Source organism: Manis javanica, chromosome 10, assembly GCF_040802235.1.
Source record: "Manis javanica isolate MJ-LG chromosome 10, MJ_LKY, whole genome shotgun sequence".
NCBI classification, from domain to species: domain Eukaryota; kingdom Metazoa; phylum Chordata; class Mammalia; order Pholidota; family Manidae; genus Manis; species Manis javanica.
This window is the reverse complement of record NC_133165.1, coordinates 64,902,277-64,926,381: the sequence shown is the minus strand read 5'-3', so window position 1 is coordinate 64,926,381 and position 24,105 is coordinate 64,902,277. Positions and strand designations below refer to the sequence as shown.

The window sequence follows — 24,105 nt, the reverse complement described above, 5'->3', positions numbered from 1 at the left end:
TGACTTTTATTAAAGACTTCAATGCTTTTCTTTTCCTTTCCCTGTTTCTTTTTCGCCGTCTAGCCAACGGGTCTCTTGCTATCTGGTGCCCGCGGCGGCCGCGCTGGTCGAGCTGGCTGGGGGGCCGCAGCAGCCTGGGGGGGGGGGGGGGAACCTGAGCCGCGAGCCCCGAGCTGCCTGCCATTCGCGCGCTGTCTCCCATTCGCGCGCTGTCTCCCGGCAACTTGGGAGCGCGCGCCGCCAGCGCACAATGCACGCCCGCCTTTAGCCCCGGCGCGCCAGCGAAGACAGGCATTCTGGAGGAGAGAGCCGCGGAAGCCGCTCGCCCGCCGGACAGAGCTCGCTGTCGCTTCAAATGGGAGGAGTTCTGAGCAAGCTCCGCCCCCCGCAGCCCGCCCCCGATCCGGAAGCCAGGAGCCGGCGCCCACCCCCCCGCGCCCTTCCTTCCTCGGAAGCCCCGCCCTCCCCGCAAGCCCTGCCCCGCCGGCTCCCTCGGCCCGCCGCAATGGCATTCCCCTTCAGTCCCCACCCCACTCGTTTCCTCGGGTCCACTGGGAGGCCTCATCGCCGGTAAGACACGCTGACCCTCCCCAGACCGAGGTGGACTTGACTTTGAAAGTTTTTTTTTCTTAAGTCCTAAGTGGGTTCTGTTCCCTTTTCACCTCTTCAAACACCTTGGTGCACGTCCACCGTGTCCTGCCTCCCTTTGGCCTTTGCTATGAGATGTGCTGACAGAACTGTTCCCTTCTTTCAGTTCTTTCTTTGGGTCATTTTTCTATTCCTTTTATTTTTACTTTTTAATTTTTTTTTGGTATCGTTAGTGTACAGTTACATGAGCAACATTGTGGTTACTAGACTCCTCCCATTATCAAGTCCCCCCTCATACCCCATTACAGTCACTGTCCATCAGCATAGTGAGATGCTATAGAGTCACTACTTGTCTTCTCTGTGTGCTATACTGCCCTCCCCGTGCACACGCCCCTACACCATGATGTGTGCTGATCCTAATACCCCTTATTCCCCTTCTCCCTCCCTTCCCACCCACCATCCCGTCCCTTTCCCTTTGGTATCTGTTAGTCCATTCTTGGGTTCTGTGAGTCTGCTGCTGTTTTGTGCCTTCAGTTTTTTCTTTGTTCTTATGCTCCACAAATGAGTGAAATCATTTGATATTTGTCTTTCTCCGCCTGGTTTATTTCACTGAGCATAATACCCTCTAGCCCCCATCCACGTTGTTGCGAATCCTTCTTTCAGTTCTTAAAGCTCTGAACTTTAATACAGTATGGGTTTAGCAGAACACTTGGTAAATCACTTAAAATATCCGGCTTCAGGTAAGAATACCTTCTGTCTGTAAAGTATAGTACTCCAATAGATTTTGTTACTTTTCTATCTTTGGACCAATAAATTGTATCAGCCAAGCTCAAAGAGGTGTACCCAGGAAACCTCCTGGATGGATATAACTTGGCTGATAAAGATGATTAGATTAAAAAGACTTGTCTTTTCATTTAGTCCCAGTTGAGTGATAACAACAAAATTCAAACCTTCAGTGACAACACTAGATCCTTGATAAGTACATTTATTTGAAAAGGTGAACATTCAGGTTTTTAAAATGTTTGACTTTGGGTGTATATTTCTGATGACTTAGCATAAGAGATTGAAGGATTCTTGTAAAATTTGTCCCTGCACGTCCTTACACACACTTTTCTTCCACTGTAGTTTTACTTGTGTGGACAGTTTTTCAATTTCCCCCTCAGAGTTGTTGAATCCTTTGCAGGGACATCTGTTAAGTACCTGCCACTTTCTGCCCTTAGGTGGAATGGGGAAAGTTGCCATAAAAATGCTGTGTTTTGTGTTGCTTAGAGGCTTAAGCTCTCTGGAAAATAACTGAACCCACATGGTTCTTAAGGAATTTAAATTTTCTGTCATTCTTAAGCTGCTTTGATTCCATGATGTGTCTCCCATTCTCCACAGGGTCTGTGGGACTTCACCACACCACTTTGGCATAACACGTCCAAGACGATACCCAATCCAGCAGGGTGGGTATTCCCATGTGCTTCCCACGCTGTGCCGGAATGGCAGTCACAGGAAGCGTGTGCTGTCTCGTGGTATTTCCAGAGTGGTGTGCAGGCCTTCAACAGTGAGGATCGCTCCTCCCGGGAGCAACCTGGCTCATTTTCCAATGTAAGCATTGCTGGAGGAAAACACTCTCAGTGTGTCCACTTTATTCTCCTGCAGTTGTTCATCTGACAGAACAACTGTAACTCAAAGGAAAGGAAGAAGCTCCTTATGTGAGGGAGAAATCTCAAGTTCTAGTTATTGAGCAGTTTTTTATTTTTTGGGTTTTTCCCAAGACTAGCTTTAACAGCTAAGGGCAATTTGTGTGAGTGTATAAAGTACCCTTTTGCTTGTTGGATAGCTTCTGATTTCCAGTGCCTGAAGTTCATGCTATGTAGCATGATAATCAGAATATCTTAATGCTAGAATCCTGTTTTCTGTTACAGAGCAGTGCAGACCCATAATGCCCCAGACCTGTGGTCAAAGGAGGCTGTTCTGCTTGCCCTCGACCGTTAGAAGAGGAAGAAAAGGACAGTGGAGGAGGAGGAAGACCAAACATCTGCTGCTGGTCAGGAGGAGAAAAGAAGGTAACATGCCCTGCAGAGTACTCAACGTGCCTCCCACACGTCTCCTGGGATTTTTTGAAGGAGAGATCACTCCCCAAAAGAATCAGAGGCCACCTCCTGGGTGTGAATGGCAGGTCCCCTTCTTCGGCTTTCATGGAAGAGCTTGGTAACAAGAGCTTTAATGCTATATCTTTCATTAGGCACAGGTTACATACATTTTGTAATATACCTTTTCCATAAGTACTAGAGAAAAACCGACAGTTACTGGTCACATCAGCTTCCTACTTCTGATATAAATGTGTTAAATTTTATTTTGAGAGAATGCTGAAAGTCTTCCCTTTGTGGTGGTCAGTTATTTGGGTGACCATCAGCTTAGGTGTCATGTTTGTGCTGAAGGAAATATTTAGCAAAGAACAGTGAAGACTGGAGTATGGTAGCTTTATGAGTAATGAGAGTAAAACCAGTTTCATTATTTGGTTTTTGAAAATATAATGAAAAATAGAGGAAGCAGTCTGTTTCCTCGATGGAAAGAGAGGAAGTTGAAGGTGCTGAGTAAGCTGCAGAACTGCTTGTTGCTTTCCAAGGAGTCAGTTAAGGATTTTCTTGTAATTCAACAAATTCCAAGACCCACCATGTTCCAGAGCCTACTCCAGGGACTGTGGATAGAGCACTGAGCAGGACAAAGGTCTCCTGGGACTTGGGTAATCAATGAAACAGGGAATTATAGATTGTAAGTATACAAAGATTTTTAAAAAGCAGTGCTATAAAAGGGTCATGAGAAAGGGGGAGCTCTGTATATAAGGTGGTCAAGGAAACATTCTCTGAGGAGACAGTGGGCCCTACATTTGAGAAATAGAACCATTGTCCTCATCAGTTACACCAGGTTAGCCATAACCTGCAGGTTCACAGCTGGCCATCTTTGATACTGTAGATGGCAACATTAGGTAAGGAAATACTAATAAATGCAAATGTGTTCATTGGAAGATTGATTGGAAGTAACGTTGGAAGATCAGGTAATGAATACAGGGATATGCTTTACAAGTGAGCAGTCTGAGCTCATGTCAGCCAACTAAGCAGGAGTGGCAGAGGGAGATGGTGTGTTGGAGGCCAGAGAGAAAATAACTATTCTTATGGTCAAAACAGGTTTCTCATGTTCTCCAAGTTGGTAATTTGTCTAGACCCCAGTGAGCCTATAACTGAAGGCTCTGTGTTGTCTTTCCCATAATTGGAATAAGCAGTGATTATGTGCACCATGCACAAGCCCTTATCTGTGACCCTTGAAGTTCTTCTCTTACAGACTGAACTAAGTGAGAGCACTGGGGGATGTGTGTAGGTGGGTCGCCAAAGGGGTTGTTTGTCTTTAGTTTACAGATGATAGGATATTAAATTTGTGATTACAGTGCTTTGGTGAGAAGTTAGCAAATAATCAGTACACCTGAATAGTTCAAAAGGTCTTGATGCATTTTTATACTTTTCTTATTAGATTAGGACAGTCCTAGAATAAATTGACCTTCCTGAATCTTTGAGATCTGAGGCAACCTTTTCTTGTCTACATGAACCTATTTTCTGTAGAACGAGTATAAGATCCCAGGAATATGAGAGTATGCTTTAAAGGAGAAGTCGTATCATCTAACTGAGGGTTTGCGATTTGTCACAGGTGCCATGACAGCAGTGGGAGTGGCCATTCAGCTTTTAAGCCCGAGGTGGCCAACGGAGTCCCTGCTGCTTTTGTGCCTGTGTAAGTGAGAATCCATCTGGGTGAGGTTTCCTGTTTGGGAAAGGGTCATTATCAGACTTATTGACCTGTAAGTTTTCCTCTTTGAAATCAGAGAGGAACATTTTGAGTAACTTGCCACAATAACTATTTTGTCTAATTCCTTTTACTGTTTTTCTTTAATATGCATAAAATATGCTAAGGCTAAGAGGGTTTGTAGATACACTGAATAACCAAGTATGTAACAAAAAGATCACAAGGTTTGTGCAATGGGCAGAATGCAGCAGTATGAAATTTAAGAAAAATGTGAGATTTCTGCCTTTGAGCTTAATTATATTTGAGGAAGAATTGACTGGGAGAGAAAGAGGCTGGAAATGTGTGTGAAAAGGCTTGGGGTAACTTAGATTTTTAAATTGAGTCAGCACAATGACATGGCTGCCAAAAAAGCTTAACATGCTCCTCCTCTGGGCTGATAGCAGAACAAAGACCAGGAGGAGGCAGGTCAGCGGTGGTCCTGAATGCCTTAGTCCTGCTGTCTGTGGAGGGCTGCTGGTTGGCTGTGCTGCCCTGCAAGAGGAGGCAGACACAGACCGAAATTCACTGCGAGAGAGTGAAGCAACTCAAGATGTCACGGGGTGGTGGTGGGTGAGGGGGTTCTAAAGGTACATAAGCACTAGCCCAGAGGAGAAAAACCTCAGGGGTGTATGGAAATGAGGGAGGGAAGGATAATGGCCTGCAAAAACCTGAAGGACTATCACATGAGAGGAGGACAATTGGCTTGGCTTGGCTCCAGATGGGATCCATAGGTGAAGTAAGTGAAAAAGAAAGTATGCTTGCATCTAGTGCAGGGATAAACTGCTCTGTGGTTGACATTCATCAGCCAGGAGACAGTGAGCTGTCTGTGCTGTCACAAAGGTTGGATGACTATTTCACAGGAAAGATGTTTAGGGAATTTCTGTTTCAGTTTGAACTTAGAAAAAGTGGTTGGTTCCTCCTAAACTTTTTTTAACACCTTTATTGAGTTCTAATTGACATAAATAAACTGTGTCTCTTTGAAGTGTACCATTTGATCAATTTTGACATGTATCCTTATCAGAATTATTGTCCTATAAATTTTTCTCCTTGAAATCAGAGAGGAACATTTTGAGTAACTTGCCACAAAAACTATTTTGTCTAAATTTCACACCCACGAAACCATCACCACAGTCAAGATAATGAACATCACCATCACTGCCAGAAGTTTCCCCATGCCCCTTGGTGAAGCCTTGAAATCTCCCTCTAATCCTGTCCACGTTGCCAGGCATCCACTGGTCCCCATTCTGTCACTATAGATTTGTGTGCGTTTCCTAGAGTATATATAAGTAGAATCATACTTTTAATTTTTTAAATACTGAGCTTTCCCTTTCTGACTTTGTGAGACATGTTTAGCTGAATTAACAGTAAAATTAACAACATTATCCTTTTCCATTGCATTAGAATGATTTTGTGACTGTGGATGAAGCCTTAAAACAATGTTGGTGCCTTTCAGTAGCACATCTATGTTTTCCCCTTTTATTTCCCTGTTAGGCCTGGACCTCTGAAGAGAGGCCTCAGTTCCCAGAGCTCAGATGGCGAGCTGTGTAAGAGACCCTGCACCTCTGCTGTGAGCTGCTCGAAGGGCACGTGTGCATGTGGTATCCGTATGTCCAGCCGCAATGCCATTACCAGTTCCTATACTTCTACTGGAGGCATCTCTCAGGTACATGCACCTGGTGGTGTGGCAGAAGTGGGTTCTTTGCATTTATTAGTTGATTATGCAGTGTTTACTAGCCACCTGTCAGATGCTGAGATCACCTCTAAGTTAACAGCAGGTACCAACCCTTGAATGATCGCTATGGACCAGTGGAACAAACTAGAAAGCCCAGAATGCCTGTGTGGAAACCTGATACAAGACAGAGCCATTATTAAAGATAAATAGACAGAAGATGAATAATTCAAAAAATGGTACTAATTTGATTAAAAGGTAGATTGAGTCTGAATTGCATTGGGTCGTAAATTCATCCTCTAGGCACTGGGAATTTAATGAAAATTTTAAAAATAAGTGGTTATAATTATTTTTAGAAAGGATGTAGTGTAGACTGGAAAATAGATCTAGTTTTGCTGCCAGAATGACTTGGGTTCAAATCTTGGCTTTGGCACTTAGTAGCTATAGACTCTTGGGCAGGTAAAGGACTTAAACTCTGTTTTTCTCATTTCTAAAGGATTGTTGTAAAGATTGAAGGTAATGTTTGAAAAGCACTCATTACAGTGCTTGTCAGTAAGCAGGCACCCAATATATAGGACCTGGAAAAAAAGTAACACATGCGTGAAGGAGGTGTTTGAGAGGAGAAAGAATTTGACATGAGTTTTCATCCATACAGAAGGCTCTTAGAGTAATATAAATGACACATTAATGATAAATGACAAATATAGGAGATGAAGGCCCCCGCCAAGCAGTTATGACAATGCAGAGCATAATAGTACCAAGCTTTACCTGGATCTATTCTGCACTAGACCCTCTTCTGAGCACTGTACACACATTTCCTCAATCAGTGATCACAACAGACCTGACATACATAGTCTTTGCCCCTTCTTACAATTTTATATCAAATGTTATACATACACAAAAGGGAGGAAAAATATCGTAATGAACCTCCATGTGGCTCCAGCAGTTAACAGTGTTTTGTCAGTCCTGATCCATCAACACCCCCACCCCAGATTGGTTTTCCTCTTGTGTTTTAAAGTACAAACACGTTGTTTCACCTGTAGGTACTTCAGTATATTTTTAAAACTTTTTGAACATTAATAACCACAGTGCCTCTATTCCTCTGAATAATAATGACTTAATGTTAGTTATTATTGCTCCAATTTGCCCTTCTTACCCTCCCTGTCTTATTACAGTTACTTTGAATCAGGGACCAAAAATCAACCCATTGCGTTTGATTCACATGTCTCTTAGACTCTTTTTTTTTGAGCATTAAAGGTATTTAATTAATAATTGTAACAAAAAGTCTGAAGGTAAGGTTGTATACTTATGGAAATAATGATTTTTACCTACTTCAGAAGATAGTTGTGAGGCAGTACATATAAAGTGTTCATGCATCAACACTATCCATAGTAAGCATTCAAGAAGTGCCACCAAAATAAGTACCAAAATTTACATTTCAGGGGACTTAATTCACACTCAGAGCTTCAGACTTAGCATTATACAAGGTTGTACCTGATGGCCTAACAAGCAGGCAGGGTAAAAATAATCAACTTTTTAACAGGTCTGGGTGGAGCGTGGATGCTCGGGGCGCCGCCTGGTGAGCTCCCCGCAGTGGCAGAACACCTCCATGGTCCTGGGGTGCGCCAGACACAGCCCCGGGGTGCGCGGGCCCCGCCAGGATGCTGGCTATCCCGGGTGTCGGGCCCTGGCTTCCAGCGCCATGGCCCACCCAAGGAACCGCAGGCGGCAGGTCGCCGGCTTCACAGCGCTGCCTCCCTGGGGCGCTCCGGGCCCTGCATGGCCGGCGCCCCCTGGCGGCCTCCAGCTGTCAGGCTTCCCCCGCGGGCTTTCCCTGCGGCCGCTGCGGCCGCCGCCACAGGCACGGGGCGCATGGGCTGGGGCGGCGGCAGTGCGCGCCCTCCCCCGCAGCGGGGACGTCAGGCCTCTAGTAGACTCAATCTACGGTACTACTACTACGCTTTTTCTTACCTTTGAAAAGTCTGAGTCATTATGTTCTATAGAATTTACTACATTCTGGATTTTGTTTTCGTCATGGTGCCATTTTGACAGGTACTCTATCCCTGTTTTCCCTGTAATGGGCAGTTGGCTCCTGAGGCTTGATGAGTTTCAAGTTCAGTGATTTGGGCAGAGGTGCTGCTGTGCACTTCTGATCGCATCACATCGGGAGCACGTGCTGTGTGGTTGCCTCCCCCTGGGCTCAGGTGTCAGTCTGATCCTTCCCTTTATTGTTCCTATGAGCTTTTCACCTGCTGATTTTAGCTGTCATTTATCACCTTTGTCTATGGCCATTGTGGCAAAATGGTGATGTTCTAATTCTGTCCTTCCCTCTGCATTTGTTAACTGAAGGTCTGTGTAATTCTAGATAGAAGAACAAACCCTATATATAGGAGTGACAGGATAATAAGCAGGCACTGATGCCGTAGTTAACTCCAAAGGTGACCAGTATGATTCTAGCTGTGTTATCTTTATGAACTGATGATATTTTATAAACATTTCATGATCCTCAGTATAGTGTAGCTGCTCTTTCTGATGCAACTTTGCCAACTTTGGCCAATGACAGCCCTTTCAAATACTGACAATGGACTCACTTTTCAGAAGCCCCACTTCACAAAGAAATGTTTTTTTAGTCACTTGAAAAGGAGACTTTATATACAGTGATGGATTAGAGCCACAGAATTATGTCGAAAGTCAGATCCTATGTTATTCCCAAGGGTGAGTCACGTGACTTGTGTTTGGCTTTTAGCTTTGGAAGAGGCGTCCCAGTGCCTCACCCTTCTCCAGCCCAGCCTCGTCCCGCTCACAGACACCAGAGAGGCCAGAAAAGAAAATAAGGTAATCGGTAATTTGCTGTGTGGATTAATGAGAGGATGGGGAAGGAGGGAAATTTACTTGGCTCTTAGGCTTTCTGAGACTCCGATTTGGAGAATCAAAACGGTTCACATCTAAAGGGCAGAGACAGTGCCACCCTGAATCGCTCTTGTCTCTTGCAGTCATCACACAGTGTGACCACTCCGGCCTCTGCTTCCCCTCATGCTGCAGCGTGAGGGGCTGGGGTGTAAGGGGAAGGGCTTGCATGGGACAGAGTGAACAGAGTGACTGATGTGGGTGCACAGCAGGCTTCACAATCTAGAGCCCAGCTGACCCCCTAGGTGCCCAACTAGAATGCTGCTTTCTTAGAGATAGAGGTGTGACTAGGACTCTCAGAAACTTGGCAGGTTGTATGTAAGGTTCTGAAGATTGTTTTCTGCTTGTTTTAAGACAAAGGTGTTTCTATGGCTTCTGTGAACTGCCTCCCTTCATTTCTTTAGGAATTTTCTTTACTTCTTTTTGTTGTCTTGACACACTGAGATCTTAGTCATGGTTGTTCTAGACTTTGGTCAATTGGTAGTTAGGAGGGTGTAAGAAGTTATCCAGTGCTTTTCTAAACTTAATTGTGCCTCTTCCTCCTACAGAGACGAAGACGGTCATCACGGATCTGGCTCTTCTGCTCCGCCGGTAGACAAGGAGACCCAGGGAGAACAGGGTAAGTTGATGAACACGTGGCATATGTTGGTGGTAGTGTATGGAGGGTGCATGGACCACAACCCACTGGAAACACGTACTGAGCCTTGATTTGTGTGGGGCTTGGTAGTTACAGAGAGAGATGTTCCTGTCCTTCGCGGTTTATGGTCTGGTAAGGGAGAAAGGTTGCCCAGACTCGTATAGCATAGTCCAGGCCACCTGGGGGGTTTGGGGTAAGGTAAGCCTAGGTGGGGGAATCTGAGCAGACCAGGCAATTTCTGTCCAGTAAGCAACCATGTGCAAGCATTTGGAGCAATGACCACTTCACGTCGTCTTGACTGTTAGAAATAATATTGCCAACACCATCCAAGTGCCCAAACCATAGAAGATAGAATCTCAGAGACACCTAGTGAAAGTTCAGTATTAAAAATTAGGCTAGATAGACAGACCTCTCCATTTCTGGAAGAGAGCAGGAAGAAAGTAAGTCCGATACTTTATTTGCAGATACAACCACATGTAGGGAGCAGAACTCCTGGGATTCTCCAGCGACACCCAGCAGCTCCCAGCCACGCAGACGCAAGTTTCCCCTGGTGCCCTCCAGGCGAGAGATCCCGCTGATCTTGGTATGGTCTGTCCACCCACCCCTGCCCACCCCAGTCTGGCTCCCCTGCGTCTCAGGAATGGAAGGGTCAGTACAAGTTTCTTTCACTTCCTTCTGACTGGCTTGGCTTCTCCTTTTTCTCTTGGTAGCCTCCAGCTCCCTGGATCGGCCACTCGATCACGGTCGAAGAGCATTACCAGGAGAAGCAAGCTCAGTCACAGTGGCTGAAGAGGATCTTCGAGGATAAGACTGGTAAGAATATGGGTTAATTTCACACTCCAGAGACGGTTCCCAGAGTCATATTTGTTGACTCCTGAATCCCTGGCCCAGCAAAGCTTCTAGAGCACCAAATACCATCACGTTTGAGATATCATAGTTGACATTTCCTGTTCTTCTTCCTAGAATCTGCTGCAGTGGCAATGTTGGGTGGGAGGCATTGTGTGTTTTACTCCATTCTTGTCCCTGCCATGACAAAGCATTGAAGGGCAGAGACATAGTAGTGAAGCAGAGTAAAAGTTTTATTTAAAGTTACTTAGCCAGAAAGAAGTGCAGGTGACCTCAGAGAGGGAGGAGTGCCCTGAAAGGTTGGAGAGAAAGAGTTTAAGATTAAAAGGTCACACACTTAGAAAGTGTGGGTGACTTAAAAGAGAGGAGTGCCCTGAAAAGTTGGGAAGAGTTGAAGTTATGCACTTAGGAAGTGCAGGTGACCTCAGAGAGAGGCGTGCAGCACCCTGAAAGGTTGAAAAGAGGGAGTTTAAAGTTAAAAGGTTACGCACTTAAAAAGTGCAGGTGACCTCATATAGGAGCACAGTGAAAGGTTGGGGGTTCCCCCTTTTAAGGATTTTTCAGGAATGTGACAGAGGGCTATGGTGTGGGCTTGTTAAGTGGTCTCAAGTATCTTTGATGAGACCTTAAGTTACTCATCAGTCCTCTAGGTAATTCTGCAAAATTAGCTTATCAAAACTGTCTGCCTTTCCTCCAAGGTGGGCAGAGTTATTTGTTTGCTAAAGAGCATGTTAAGAATCTTTCTTCTGAAACTTCCTAGTTTTTTTTTTAATACAGTTTTGGCTTTAAGGTGGGATCTCCCTGTCTTTACTTTGCTGTTTATAGGTGGGCCTTTTAGCAGGCTAGAGTAAATCATACAATGATATAATTGACACAATGAAGACATGGGCTGTGCTCAGATACTTTTATCTGGGGAATATTCAAACCTTCAAGGCCAAGTTTCTCTTGACCTTTTGAGCTTTAACTGATTAACTCACTAACTGAATCTTTTCTGGATTTCTAGATTTAACTGGTTAACCGAGTCCTTTCTAGGGGGCTTTGCTGACACTGTACTCTTTCCACACCACTCATATGTATTTCCCTGCCTAACAGCCATGCCCATGGCCCGTTCGCCCCTGCAGACACCTGGCCTTCTGGGCTCTCTTGGCTCTTCACAGCCAGGGCCCCTCCCCGACCCCTCCCCAGACTCCAGATGCACAGCCCCTTTCTCAGGGCTGACCCCTGCCTCTCCTGCAATACCAGCCAGTGACGCCACCAAGTCACCTCCGGCCTCTCAGGCTGAGACATCTGCCAAACCCCAGGCCCCACCCTGAAGCCCAGTGTTCTCTTTGGAACACTCAGCAGACCACCTGCTAACCCTTCTGCCTCAGCAGCTCCTGCTGTGTCTTCAGCACCTTCCATGTTCAAGCCCATCTTTGTGGCTCCATCTAAAAGTGGGAAGGAGGGTCCTGTGCCATCCAGCCATTCCCAACTCACAACGGAGGCATCTTCCAGCTCTGCACACACCCTGACTACCAGCAGACTGCCTCTCACTTTCAGTCCTGTTTTTAGCAGCACAGGGCTACCTACATCTTTGCCCTTGTCAACTCCTTCCTACTTCAGTCAGGCAACTACTTCAGGCACTAGCATGAATACCTCTCTGTTCCCTGGCCTAGCCAGTGTCAGTGTCCCCTCAGCAGCGGCTTGGGTGACAACCACTGGCACAGCCGCAGACTCTGCCCAGAAGCCTGTCTTTGGCTTTGATGTGAGCAGTGTGACCAGCACCGTGAGCAGCATGACCAGCCCCACCACTTCCACTGCCCAGCCTGTCCTCTTTGGGTCCCCCCTTGCCTCTGCTGCCAGCTCTGCCCAACCATGGGATCCATACTCCAGTTTGGCCAGGCTCTGGCCACTCCTGCTCCAACAACAGCCATCACCTTCAGCCAGTCCCTGCCTGGTGCCATCCAGACAGCTGCTGGCAGCAGCACTGCCAGTTTTGGTGGCTTCAGTGGCACCCTCATGACCTCTGCCCCCATCGCCCGAGCCAGCCTGCACTGACATTTAGCAGCACTACCACCCCAGCCTTCAACATTCCCTTTAGTTCTGACACCAGGCCCCCCGTCCCATCCTATCCCGGAGTCACCCACAGCACACGTTTGGAGCCACTGACAGACAGCAGATGTGGACTGCCAGCCAGCACTGGCCCCCAGCTTTGGCAGCTCCTTTCCTTTTGGAAGCTCAGCAGCCCTGGCCCCACCCCAGCCAGCCTTTGGCAGCACTGTGTGGTCAGGTTTTCATGGGTTGAAACCTGCAGCCTCCCTTTTTGGCACCATCTCCAGCACCCAGCCAGCCTTTGGCAGCACCACAGCTGTTTCCTCCAATTTTTAAATTTTGTGGTATCATTAATCTACAGTTACTTGAGGAACATTATGTTTACTAGACTCCCCCCTTCACCTAGTCCCCCCCACATAACCCATTAGTCACTGTTCATCAGCATAGTAAGATGCTGCAAAATCACTACTTGTCTACTATGTGTTGCACAGCACTCCCCATGCCCCCCCTAAATTATACATGTTAATCATAAGGCCCCCTTTCTTCTTCCACCCCCTTCTCCCTCCCTTTCCACCTATCTTCCCCAGTCCCTTTCTATTTGGTAACTGTTAGTCCTTTCTTGGGTTCTGTGATTCTGCTGCTGTTTTGTTCCTTCTGTTTTTCCTTTATTCTTATACTCCAGAGATGAGTGAAATCATTTGGTACTTGTCTTTCTACACCTGACTTATTTCACTGACCATAATACCCTATAGCTCTATCCATGTTGTTGCAAATGGTAGGATTTGTTTTCTTCTTATGGCTGATTAATATTCCATTGTGTATATGTACCACATCTTCTTTATCCACTCATCTACTGATGGACACTTAGGTTCCTTCCATTTCTTGGCTATTGTAAATAGTGCTGCGATAAACATAGGGGTGCATCTGTCTTTTTAAAATTGGGCTGCTGCATTCTTAGGGTAAATTCCTAGAGGTGGTATTCCTGGGTCAAATGGTATTTCTATTTTGAATTTTTTGAGGAACCTCCATACTGCTTTCCACAGTGATTGAACTAAATTACATTCCCACCATCAGGGGAGGAGGGTTCCCCTTTCTCTGCATCCTCACCAGCATTTGTTGTTGTTTGTCTTTTCGGTGGTGGCAATCCTTACTGGTGTGAGGTGATATCTCATTGTGGTTTTAATTTGCATTTCTCTGATGACTAGCAATGTGGAGCATCTTTTCATGCATCTGTTGGCCATCTGAATTTCTTCTTTGGAGAACTGTCTGTTCAGATCCTCTGTCCATTTTTAAATTGGATTATTTGCTTTTTGTTTGTTGAGGTGTGTGAGCTCTTTATACATTGTTGATGTCAACCCTTTATTAGATCTGTCATTTATGAATATATTCTCCCATACTATAGGTTGCCTCTTTGTTCTATTGATGGTGTCCTTCCCTGTACAGAAGCTTTTCAGCTTGATATAGTCCTATTTGTTCATTTTTGCTTTTGTTTCCTTTGCCCGGGGAGATATGTTCATGAAGAAGTCACTCATGTTTATGTTCAAGAGATTTTTGCTTATGTATTTTCTAAGAGTTTTATGGTTTCATGGCTTACACTCAGGTCTTTGATCCATTTCAAATATACTTTTGTGTATAGGGTTAGACAATGATCCTCATTTCCTCCTCCTTTGCAGCCACCACCTCGGACTTTGAAGCTACGACCCAGACCACCAGCAGCGGTGGCAGCAGAACCTCATCATACTTCACATCCGGGGTGTCAGCAGGCCCTGCTGGCAGTGGGGACTTTGGGATGAGCGTGTCAGCCCCCCACAGCAGCTCCACCACTGGGGCATTCGACTTTGTGGCAGGACAGAGTGGGAGAACTGGTGGCATGGCCCCTTTCTGGGGATGCCTGAGTCAGAACTCCCTTGGTACAGCTGGCCAGAGCACACTGTTTGCCATCTACGTGGCCAGCACACCTCAGAACATGTCTGTGCTTGCAGGTGAGATTTGGAATGGCCTCAGTCTGCAGAGCCAGGTGCTGTTTTAAGTGCCAACATAGTCTACACTCTTGGAGCTCTATGCTGTGGTGAAGAGACAGACATTATCTGTAGACAGCGTCAGGTAGCAGTGTAATTCATGACCAGAGGAGCTATTTAGGTAGGCAGTGGGAGCCTTTCTGAGACAATAGCAAACTGAGGCTATGGCTGTAGTTTCAGAGTTGGGAGCAGGGACAGCGGCTGGGGGTGAGGACGTTGCAGGCACAGGAGCAAAGGCCCAAAGGCAGAGACGAGCTTATGTTTTCATGAGCAGAGAAGAGCCAGGTGTGGCTAGAGGTTTAAAAAGGAAAGTGGGATAAAATGACGTTAAGAGACAGGCAGAAAGGAAGATCATTCACAGCCTTTTAAAATGTTTTTTATTTTTTGGTATTAATCTACAATTACATGAAGAACATTATGTTTACTAGGCTTCCCCCTTCAACAAGCCCCCCCCATGAACCCTATTATAGTCACTGTCCATCAGTGTAGTAAGATGCTGTAGAATCACCACTTGTCTTCTCTGTGTTACCCAGCTCTCCCTTTGCCCCCCGCCCACATTATATATGCAATTTGTAATGCCCCCTTTCTTTTTCCTGCCCTTATCCCTCCCTTTTCACCCATCCTGCTCAGTCCCTTGCCCTTTAGTCCATTTCAATAGGTAGTCCATTCTTGGGTTTTGTGATTCTGCTGTTGTTTTGTTCCTTCAGTTTTTCATTGTTCTTATACACCATATATGAGTGAAATCATTTGGTACTTGTCTTTCTCTGTCTGGCTTATTTCACTGAGCATAATACCCTCCAGCTCCAACCCTGTTGTTGCAAATGGTAGGATTTGATTTCTTCTTATGGCTGAATAATATTCCATTGTGTATATGTACCACATCTTCTTTATCCATTCATCTACTGATGGACATTTAGGTTGCTTCCATTTCTTGGCTATTGTAAATAGTGCTGAGATAAACATAGGGGTGCATCTGTCTTTTTCAAACTGGGCTGCTACATCCCTTAGGGTAAATTCCTAGAAGTGGGATTCCTGGGTCAAATGGGATTTCTATTTTGACCTTTTTAAGGAAGCTCCATACTGTTTTCCACAACGGTTGAACTAATTTACATTCCCACCAACAGTGTAGGAGGGTTCCATTTTCTCCACAACCTGGCCAACATTGGTTGTTGTTTGTCTTTTGGATGGTGGCAATACTTACTGGTGAAGGGTTTCTCATTGTGGTTTTAATTTGTATTTCTCTAATGACTAGCAATGTGGAGCATCTTTTCTTGTGTCTGTTAGCCATCTGAATTTCTTCTTTGGAGAACTGTTCAACTACTGTGCCCATTTTTTTTTTTTAGGTATTAACAATTTCTATTTTATTTAACAAAATGAAGAACTGTATGTTTCTTTTTTATATTTTTAAAATTTTGTTATCATTAATTTACAATTACATGAAGAACATTATGTTTACTAGGCTCCCCCTTTCACCAAGTCCATGCCACACACCCGATTACACTCACTGTCCATCAGCATAGTAAGATGTTGTAGAATCACTACTTGTCTTCTCTGTGTTGCACAGACCTCCCCATGGCCCCCCCTACATTATATGTGCTAATCTTTTTTTTTCCCCTTTCTTTTTTCCCACCCTTATCCTTCCCTTCCCTCCCATCTTCCCCAGTCCGTTTCCCTTTGGTAACTGTTAGTCCATTCTTCGGTTCTGTGATTCCGGCGCTGTTTTGTTCCTTCAGTTTTACTTTGTTCTTACCCTACATATATGAATAAAATTAATTTGTTTTTTTATTTCTCTGCCTGGCTATGTCAATGAGCATAATACCCTCTAGCCCATACATGTTGTTGCTAATGGTAGGATTTGTTTTCTTCTTATGGCTGAATAATATTCCATTGTGTATATGTACCACATCTTCTTTATCCATTCATCTACTTATAGACACTTAGGTTGCTTCAATTTCTTAGCTGTTGTAAATAGTGCTGCGATAAACATAGGGGTGCATCTGTCTTTTTCAACTGGGTTGCTCCCATTTGTTTATTTTTCCTTTTCATTCCTTGCCCTGGAGAGTTATGTTCATGAAGAAGTTGCTCATGTTTATGTCCAATATTTTTATGCCTCTCATTCTCTAAGAGTTTTATAGTTTCATGGCTTACATTCAGGGTTTCGATCAATTTTGAATTGACTTTTGTGTATGGGGCTAGACAATGATCCATCTTTCCTCCTTTTTTGCAGCCATCACCTCCGGCATTGGAGCTGTGTCCCAGAGCAACAGCTGCGGGACCAGTACTTCAGGGTTTGGCAGCACCATTTCAGTGTCCTGCAGATCCAGGGTTTCAGCAGGTCCCACTGGCAGTGGGGGCTGTGGGACAAGCGTGACTGCCCACCACAGCAGCTCCACCACTGGGACATTTAGCGTTGGGTCAGGATGGAGTGGGAGAACTGGTATCAAGAACCATTTCGGGGGAGCCTTGAATCCGAACTCCCTGGGGACAGCTGGCCAAAGCACACCCTCTGCTTTCCATGTGGCCAGCACGCAACAGAACATGCCTGGGTTTCCAGGTGAGATTTGGAATGGGCTCAGTCTGCAGTGCCAGGTGTTGTCTTAAGTGCTGACACTGTCTCTGCTTTCGGAGCTGTATGCTGTGGTGAAGATTTAGATGTTATCGCAGAAGTTATCTGTAGACAGCGTCAGGTAACAGTGTAACTCATAACCGGAGGAGCTATTTAGGTACTCAGCAGCAGCCTTTCTGAGACAACAGCAAACTGAGGCCATGGCTGCAGTTCCAGAGTTGGGAGCAGGGACAGTGGCTGGGGGTGAGGACGTTGCAGGCACAGGAGCAAAGGCCCAAAGGCAGAGATGAGCTTATGTTTTCATGAGCAGAGAAGAGCGGTTATAAAGGAAAGCTGGATAAAATGACGTTAAGAGACAGGCAGAAAGGAAGATCATTCACGGTCTTTTAAAATGTTTTTTTTTGGTATCTATATACAATTACCTTAAGTACATTATGTTTATTTGGCTCCCCTCTTCACCACGTACCCCACACAAACCCCTATTAGAGTCACTGTCCACCAGCGTAGTAACATGCTGTAGAATCACTACTTGTCTTCTCTGTGCAGCCTAGCCCTCCCTGTGCCACACCACATTATACATGCTAATCATAATGCCCCCTTTCTTTTTCCCTACCCTATCCCTCCCTTCTCACCCATCCTCCTCAGTCCCTTTCTCTTTGGTAACTGTTAGTCCATTCTTGGGTTCTGCGATTCTGCTGCTGTTTTGTTCCCTCAGTTTTTCCTTTGCTCTTATACTCCAGAGATGAGTGAAATCATTTGGTACTTGTCTTTCTCTGCCTCACTTATTTCACTGAGCATAATACCCTCTAGCTCCAACCATGTTGTTGCAAATGGTAGGATTTGTTTTCTTCTTATGGCTGAATAATATTCCGTTGTGCATACATTCATCTACTGATGGACACGTAGGTTGTTTCCATTTGTTGGCTGTTGTAAATAGTGCTGCGATAAACATGGGGGTACATCTGTCTTTTTCAGAATGGGCTTCTGTATTCTTAGGGTAAATTCGTAGGAGTGGTATTCCTGGGTCAAATGGTATTCCTATTTTGAGCTTTTTGAGGAACCTCTGTGTTGCTTTCCACAATGGTTGAATGAATTTACATTCCCACCAACAGTGTAGAAGGGTTCCCCTCTCTCCACAACCTTGCCAACGTTTGTTGTGGTTTGTCTTTTGGATGGTGGTGATCCTTACTGGTGTGAGGTGATATCTCATTGTGGTTTTAATTTGCATTTCTCTAATGACAGGCGATGTGGTGCATCTTTTCATGTGTCTATTGGCCACCTGAATTTCTTCTTTGGAGAACTGCCTGTTCAGCTCCCCTGCCCACATTTTTTTGGAATATTTGCTTTTTGTTTGTTGAGGTGTGTTAGCTCTTTATATATTTTGGATGTCAACCCTTTATCAGATCTGTCATTTATGAATATATTCTCCCATACTGTAGGATGCCCTTTTGTTCTGTTGATGGTGCCCTTTACTGCACAGAAGCTTTTAAGCTTGATATAGTCCCATTTGTTCATTTTTGCTTTTCCTTCCCTGGAGAGATATGTTCACAAAAAGTCACTCATGTTTATGTTCAAGATATTTTTGCCTGTCTTTCTCTAAGAGATTTATAGTTTCATGGCTTACATTCAGGGTTTCGATCAATTTTGAATTGACTTTTGTGTATGGGGTTAGACAATGATCCATGTTTCCTCCTTTTTTGCAGCCATCACCTCCGGCATTGGAGCTGTGTGCCAGACCAACAGCTGCAGGACTAGTACATCAGGGTTTTGCAGCACCATCTCAACACCCTTCACGTCCAGGGTTTCAGCAGGTCCCACTGGCCATGGGGGCTTTGGCAGAATCGTGTCTGACCCCTACAGCAGCCCCACCACTGTGGCGTTTGCCTTTGTGTCAGGACAGAGTGGGAGAACTGGTCTCAAGAACCCTTTCTAGGGAGCCTTGAATCTGAACTCCCTGTGTGCAGCTGGCCAGAGCACACCCTCTCCCTTCCACCTGGCCAGCATGCCTCAGGACACATCTGGGATTGCAGGTGAGAATTGGAATGGGCTCAGTCTGCAGTGCAATTTGCTCTTTTAAGTGGTGACACCATCTCTGCTCTTGGAGCTGTGTGCTGTCATGAATATTTAGATGTTATCACAGAAGTTATCAGGTAGAAGTGTAACTCATGACCAGAGGAGCTATTTAGGTAGAGAGGGGCAGCCTTTCAGAGACAGTAGAAAACTGAGACCATGGCTCCAGTTCCAGAGTTATGTGCAGGGATGGCAGCTAGGGGTCCAAACCTTGTTGGCACTGGAGCAAAGGCCCAAAGGCAGGGATGAATTTATGTTTTCATGAGCAGGGAAGAGCCAGTTGTGGCTAGAGGTTTAAAAAGGAAAGTGAGATAAAATGATATTAAAAGATAGGTATAAAGGAAGATCATTCATGGCCTTTTAAAACTTTTTTTTTTTGGTGTTAATCTACCATTACCTTAAGAACATTATGTTTATTTGGCTCCCCCATTCACCAAGTACCCCGCACAAACCCAATTAGAGTTACTGTCCATCAGCGTAGTAATATACTGTAGAATCACTACTTGTCTTCTCTGTGTAGCCTAGCCCTCCTCCCCCCACATTATTCATGTGAATCATAATGCCCCCTTTCTTTTTCCCTGCCCTTGTCCCTCCCTTCCCACCCATCCTCCTCAGTCCCTTTCCCTTTGTAACTGTTAGTCCATTCTTGGGTTCTGTGATTCTGCTGCTGTTTTTTTCTTCAGTTTTCACTTTGTTCTTATACTCCAGAGATGAGTGAAATCATTTGGTACAGAGAAGAGCCGTATTTCTCCACGTGGCTTATTTCCCTCACCATAATACCCTTTAGCTCCATCCATGTTGTTGCAAATGGTAGGATTTGTTTTCTTCTTATGGCTGAATTATATTCTATTTTGCATATATATCACATCTTTTTTATCCATTCATCTCGTGATGGACATGTAGGTTGTTTCCATTTCTTGGCCGTTGTAGATAGTGCTGCGATAAACATAGGGGTGCATATGTCTTTTTCAAATGGGGCTGCTGTATTCTTAGAGTAAATTCCTAGGAGTGGAATTCCTGTGTCAAATGGTATTTCTATTTTGAACTTTTTGTGGAACTTCCATATTGCTTTCCACAATGGTTGAACGATTTTACATTCCCACGAACATTGTAGGAGGGTTCCCCTTTCTCCACAACCTCACCAACATTTGTTATTGTTTGTGTTTTGGATGGCAGCAATCCTTACTGGTGTGAGGTGATATCTCATTGTGGTTTTAATTTGCATTTCTCTGATGACAAGTGATGTGGAGCATCTTTTCATGTGTGTACTGGCCATCTGAATTTCTTCTTTGGAGAACTGTCTGTTCAGCTCTGCTGCCCATTTTTTAATTGGATTATTTGCTTTTTGCTTTTTGTTTGTTGAACTGTGTTTGCTCTTCATATATTTTGATGTCAACCCTTTTTCAGATCTGTCATTTCTGAATATATTCTCCCATACTGTAGGGTGTGCTTTTGTTCTGTTGATGGTGTTCTTTATTGTACAGAAGCTTTTAAGCTTGATATAGTCCCATTGTTCATTTTTGCTTTTGTTTCCCTTGCCTGAGGAGATAAGTTCATGAAGATGTTGCTCATGTTTATGTCCAAGAGATTTTTGCCTGTTTTTGTCTAAGAGTTTTATGGTTTCATGACTTACATTCCAGTCTTTGATCCATTTCAAATTTACTTTTGTGTATGGGGTTAGACAATGATCCATGTTTCCTCCTTTTTTGCAGCCATCACCTCGGCCTTTGAAGCTATGACCCTGACCACCAGCAGCGGGCCCAGGAGCGTGGCTTTTGGTGGCACCACCTCATCGCCCTTCACGTCCTAGTTGCTAGCAGGCCCTGCTGGCAGTGGGGGCTTTAGGATGAGCAGGTTGCCCCCACAGCTGCTCCACCACCAGGACATTCCGCTTTGCAGTGAGACGGAGTGGGAGAACTGCTGGCACAGTCCCTTCTGGGGGGATGCTTGCATCAGTATTCCCTGGGTGCAGCTGGCCAGAGCAAACCCTCTGTCTGCCATGTGGCCAGCACGCCTCAGATATTATTAATTAAATCCTATCCTACACATGTGGGTTGAGGCTTACATCTAAAATCTAGGGACGGTACTCCTATCACCCATTCCTATGAATACAATAAAAACACCTTATTATAATATTCATTCCACAATTTCAGATGTTTACTCCTTTCCTCCTCCATCTACAGGCTCTAGGGCCTTGTAGTCCTCTTTATCCTTTATATAATAACACTAAATCTACTCTTACTACCTTACTATTAGTATAGTAATATTTTATAAATTTATCATAAACTTTTATATATGGGATATTTGTAAATATAAATTTAATTTTGCTCATAAATTCTTTTCATGAGGGGGTTACCGGAGGTGTCTTCTATTATTATAAGTAACATAAGGGGAGCCCTGGGCAGTGGGGCTATTAATCTTTATTACTTTGCTGTGGGGAGAATGGGTTTTTCCATGGCCTAGGTTCCCATAACTCCTTCTCTGCCAATATTCTAAAGAAATCCCGGTTAGTCATTTTTGAATTGTTACAAAGGGGAGGACAAACTACATCTAGTTTTAAGAGAGGTCTGGGTTGTTCTGCCTCACTTATTTTCGACAGTATGCCTGGAACAGTTGTTGGTCCCATAACACTGCTTTCATTTCTGGAATTGCTGCTTTGGTCAATATTTTGGATTATGCTATTTACTAAAGATGAATAAATCTTAAGTACATAAGATTTCCCATATATGAGCCCAATCACCAACATCATAACTGCAAACATAAGTGCGGGAATTAGCAGGGGCCAGCTATGAGGTTTCCTGTTTTCAGGATTCCTCCTTGTGCCTGGACCTTGTCAAACAGCATGAGCAGCATGGCCTGTGCCATCTACCCCTTTTTTATTTTTTGCAGGTAATTAAAGCATCTTCAATTTCAAATGGGTTGTTTGTATTCTTTTGCTCAGCAGTTGGATGAAGACTGGGAAAAGGAGTAGAAGGGAGAGTATAATTAATGCTGACATTTTGAAATTTATATAAAAGGGAAACCAAGAAGTATGGGTAGTATACGGTCGCAGGGTAGCCAGGAAAGAATTAGCAACTTAAGGAGCTGTGGCTGAGGATACATGAGCTTCACTAATAGCTCTTATCTTTTTGTGTAAATTGGTCATAGTTAAAGAAATATTAGAATTATCTCAAATGCATAATAAATGATTTTTCACACTGTCCCAAGAAGTTTCAGTGGAATTATATAAGTAGGGAGTCATGCAAATTTATTATACTGACTGTAACATGCAGTAGCTCCGAACTTGAAACAACCTAAATGTCCATCAACAGGGAAATGATTAGCTAAGTAATAGTATATCAATATTATGGAATAATATGCAGCTATTAAAGGACTGATAGAGACAAGGTGCCAGCACAGAAATACATTTATAATATATGGTAAATCAGGGAAAGAACAATGAAGTAGTGGTGGAATAAACAGTAAATCAATCTCTTTCAGACAATCCTATTTCTTTAAAAGTATCTAGTTTTTCCCTCTCTCTGGAATGCTCTTTCCCTAGATCTACATCTCTCTAGCTCATTCACATTCAACTCAGATACTGTGTCCTCAGCTCAGAGGCCTCTCCTAGCCACCCTGGCCCTCCACCAACCCACGTCACTCTCTACCTTCTTACCTAGTTTTATTTTTTCACAGCACTTACACATTCTGAAATTCCTACTGGTTCCCATGCTTACTGCCCTTCTCCCAGAAAATTAATCCTATCAGACTGTGCTCCAGTCACCTGCATCATTGCCTGGCATGGATAAAGTGCTCAGTAAACATTTGGGAGAGAAAGAGACACATGCATCTTTTTGTACATCATATAACTTTTAGAAATGTGGGCAGTTAAATATTAAACAGTTAATGGAAGGTGTATTTTTGTAGTGGGATTGGATGTGGAGAGGAGAGCAGCTGGGAGAAGAAGAAAAGTGCAACTTCGTATTTATACTATTATGTTTGGGTTTTCCTACAATAAGCAAATTGCTTTTTTCAAAAATTTTTTAATGAAGTGAAATTTATGTAACATAAAATTAACCACTTTAAAGTGAACAAGTCAGGGTATTTAGTGTAATCACAATGTTTGTGCAGCTACCACCTTCATCTAGTTCCCAAACATTTTTACTGTGGCACAAGGGCACCCGTAATCATTATATGAATGCTTCCCATTCCCATGGGAACATGTTCCCCTTTCTCCTGTCCTCCCTGTCCCCATAGCCACCAATCTCATTTCTATCTCTAGGATTCACCCATTCTAGTAATTTCATACTAATGGAATCATACACTAGATAATCTTTTGTGTCTGGCTGCCTTCACCATCATCATATATTCTCATGGTTCATCCATGCTGTAGCAGTAGTCAGAGCTTCATTCCTTTTTATGGCCAAATAATATTCCAGTGTATGAATGTACCACTTCTTATTTATCCATTCTTCTGTTGATGAGCAACTTGCTTTTGTAACTTAAAGACATTAAAAATAAAAGAAAGGATAACATGTGAATCACAGTAAGGTATACAGTCTACTTAATTGTATCAGGGCAGTGTCAATTTCTTGGTATTGATAGTGCATTATAGTTACATAAGATGTTACTATTGGGGAAGGTGGGGTGATGGGGAACCTCTTGTAATATTTTCACAGTTTTTTGGGAGTCTATAATTATTTCCAAATAAAAAGTTAGAAGGTTAAAATGCTCATACCAACAAAAAAGGCAAGTTTTCTGAGCAAGTAAAGCCCACTTGTAATTAAACAGACTTTAGCCTTGATGCCTATGTCTTTATTGAAGGTTTTTTCTTCCTTAATTAAATTTGTTTGGGCCATGGGTAGCCCTGGGGAAAGGATCTTCTTTTCACTTTGAGAATTTTATAAATGTAGAACAGTATCAAGAATCACAAACACATACCTATGTAGAATTCCCAGATTGTCAATTGTTAACA

The 24,105-nt window shown here is 44.0% G+C and overlaps 2 protein-coding genes and 1 pseudogene across 2 annotated transcripts; all 3 read left to right on the top strand.

Moving 5' to 3' along the window:
• Positions 1–355: 355 nt before the first annotated feature.
• On the top strand, positions 356–4,353 carry LOC140843855 (nuclear envelope pore membrane protein POM 121-like). The gene is made up of 4 exons (XM_073214275.1): positions 356–570; positions 1,969–2,178; positions 2,499–2,639; positions 4,276–4,353. Exons 1-3 carry the CDS (start codon positions 356–358, stop codon positions 2,566–2,568), a joined length of 495 nt encoding a protein of 164 aa, XP_073070376.1. The 3' UTR covers positions 2,569–2,639; positions 4,276–4,353.
• Positions 2,645–24,105, top strand: LOC140843854 (uncharacterized). The gene is made up of 10 exons (XM_073214274.1): positions 2,645–2,784; positions 4,276–4,356; positions 5,899–6,070; positions 8,823–8,911; positions 9,532–9,602; positions 10,085–10,203; positions 10,331–10,433; positions 14,171–14,479; positions 16,743–17,069; positions 20,864–24,105. Exons 1-10 carry the CDS (start codon positions 2,645–2,647, stop codon positions 20,959–20,961), a joined length of 1,509 nt encoding a protein of 502 aa, XP_073070375.1. The 3' UTR covers positions 20,962–24,105.
• On the top strand, positions 11,561–12,833 carry LOC140843689 (putative nuclear envelope pore membrane protein POM 121B; annotated as a pseudogene).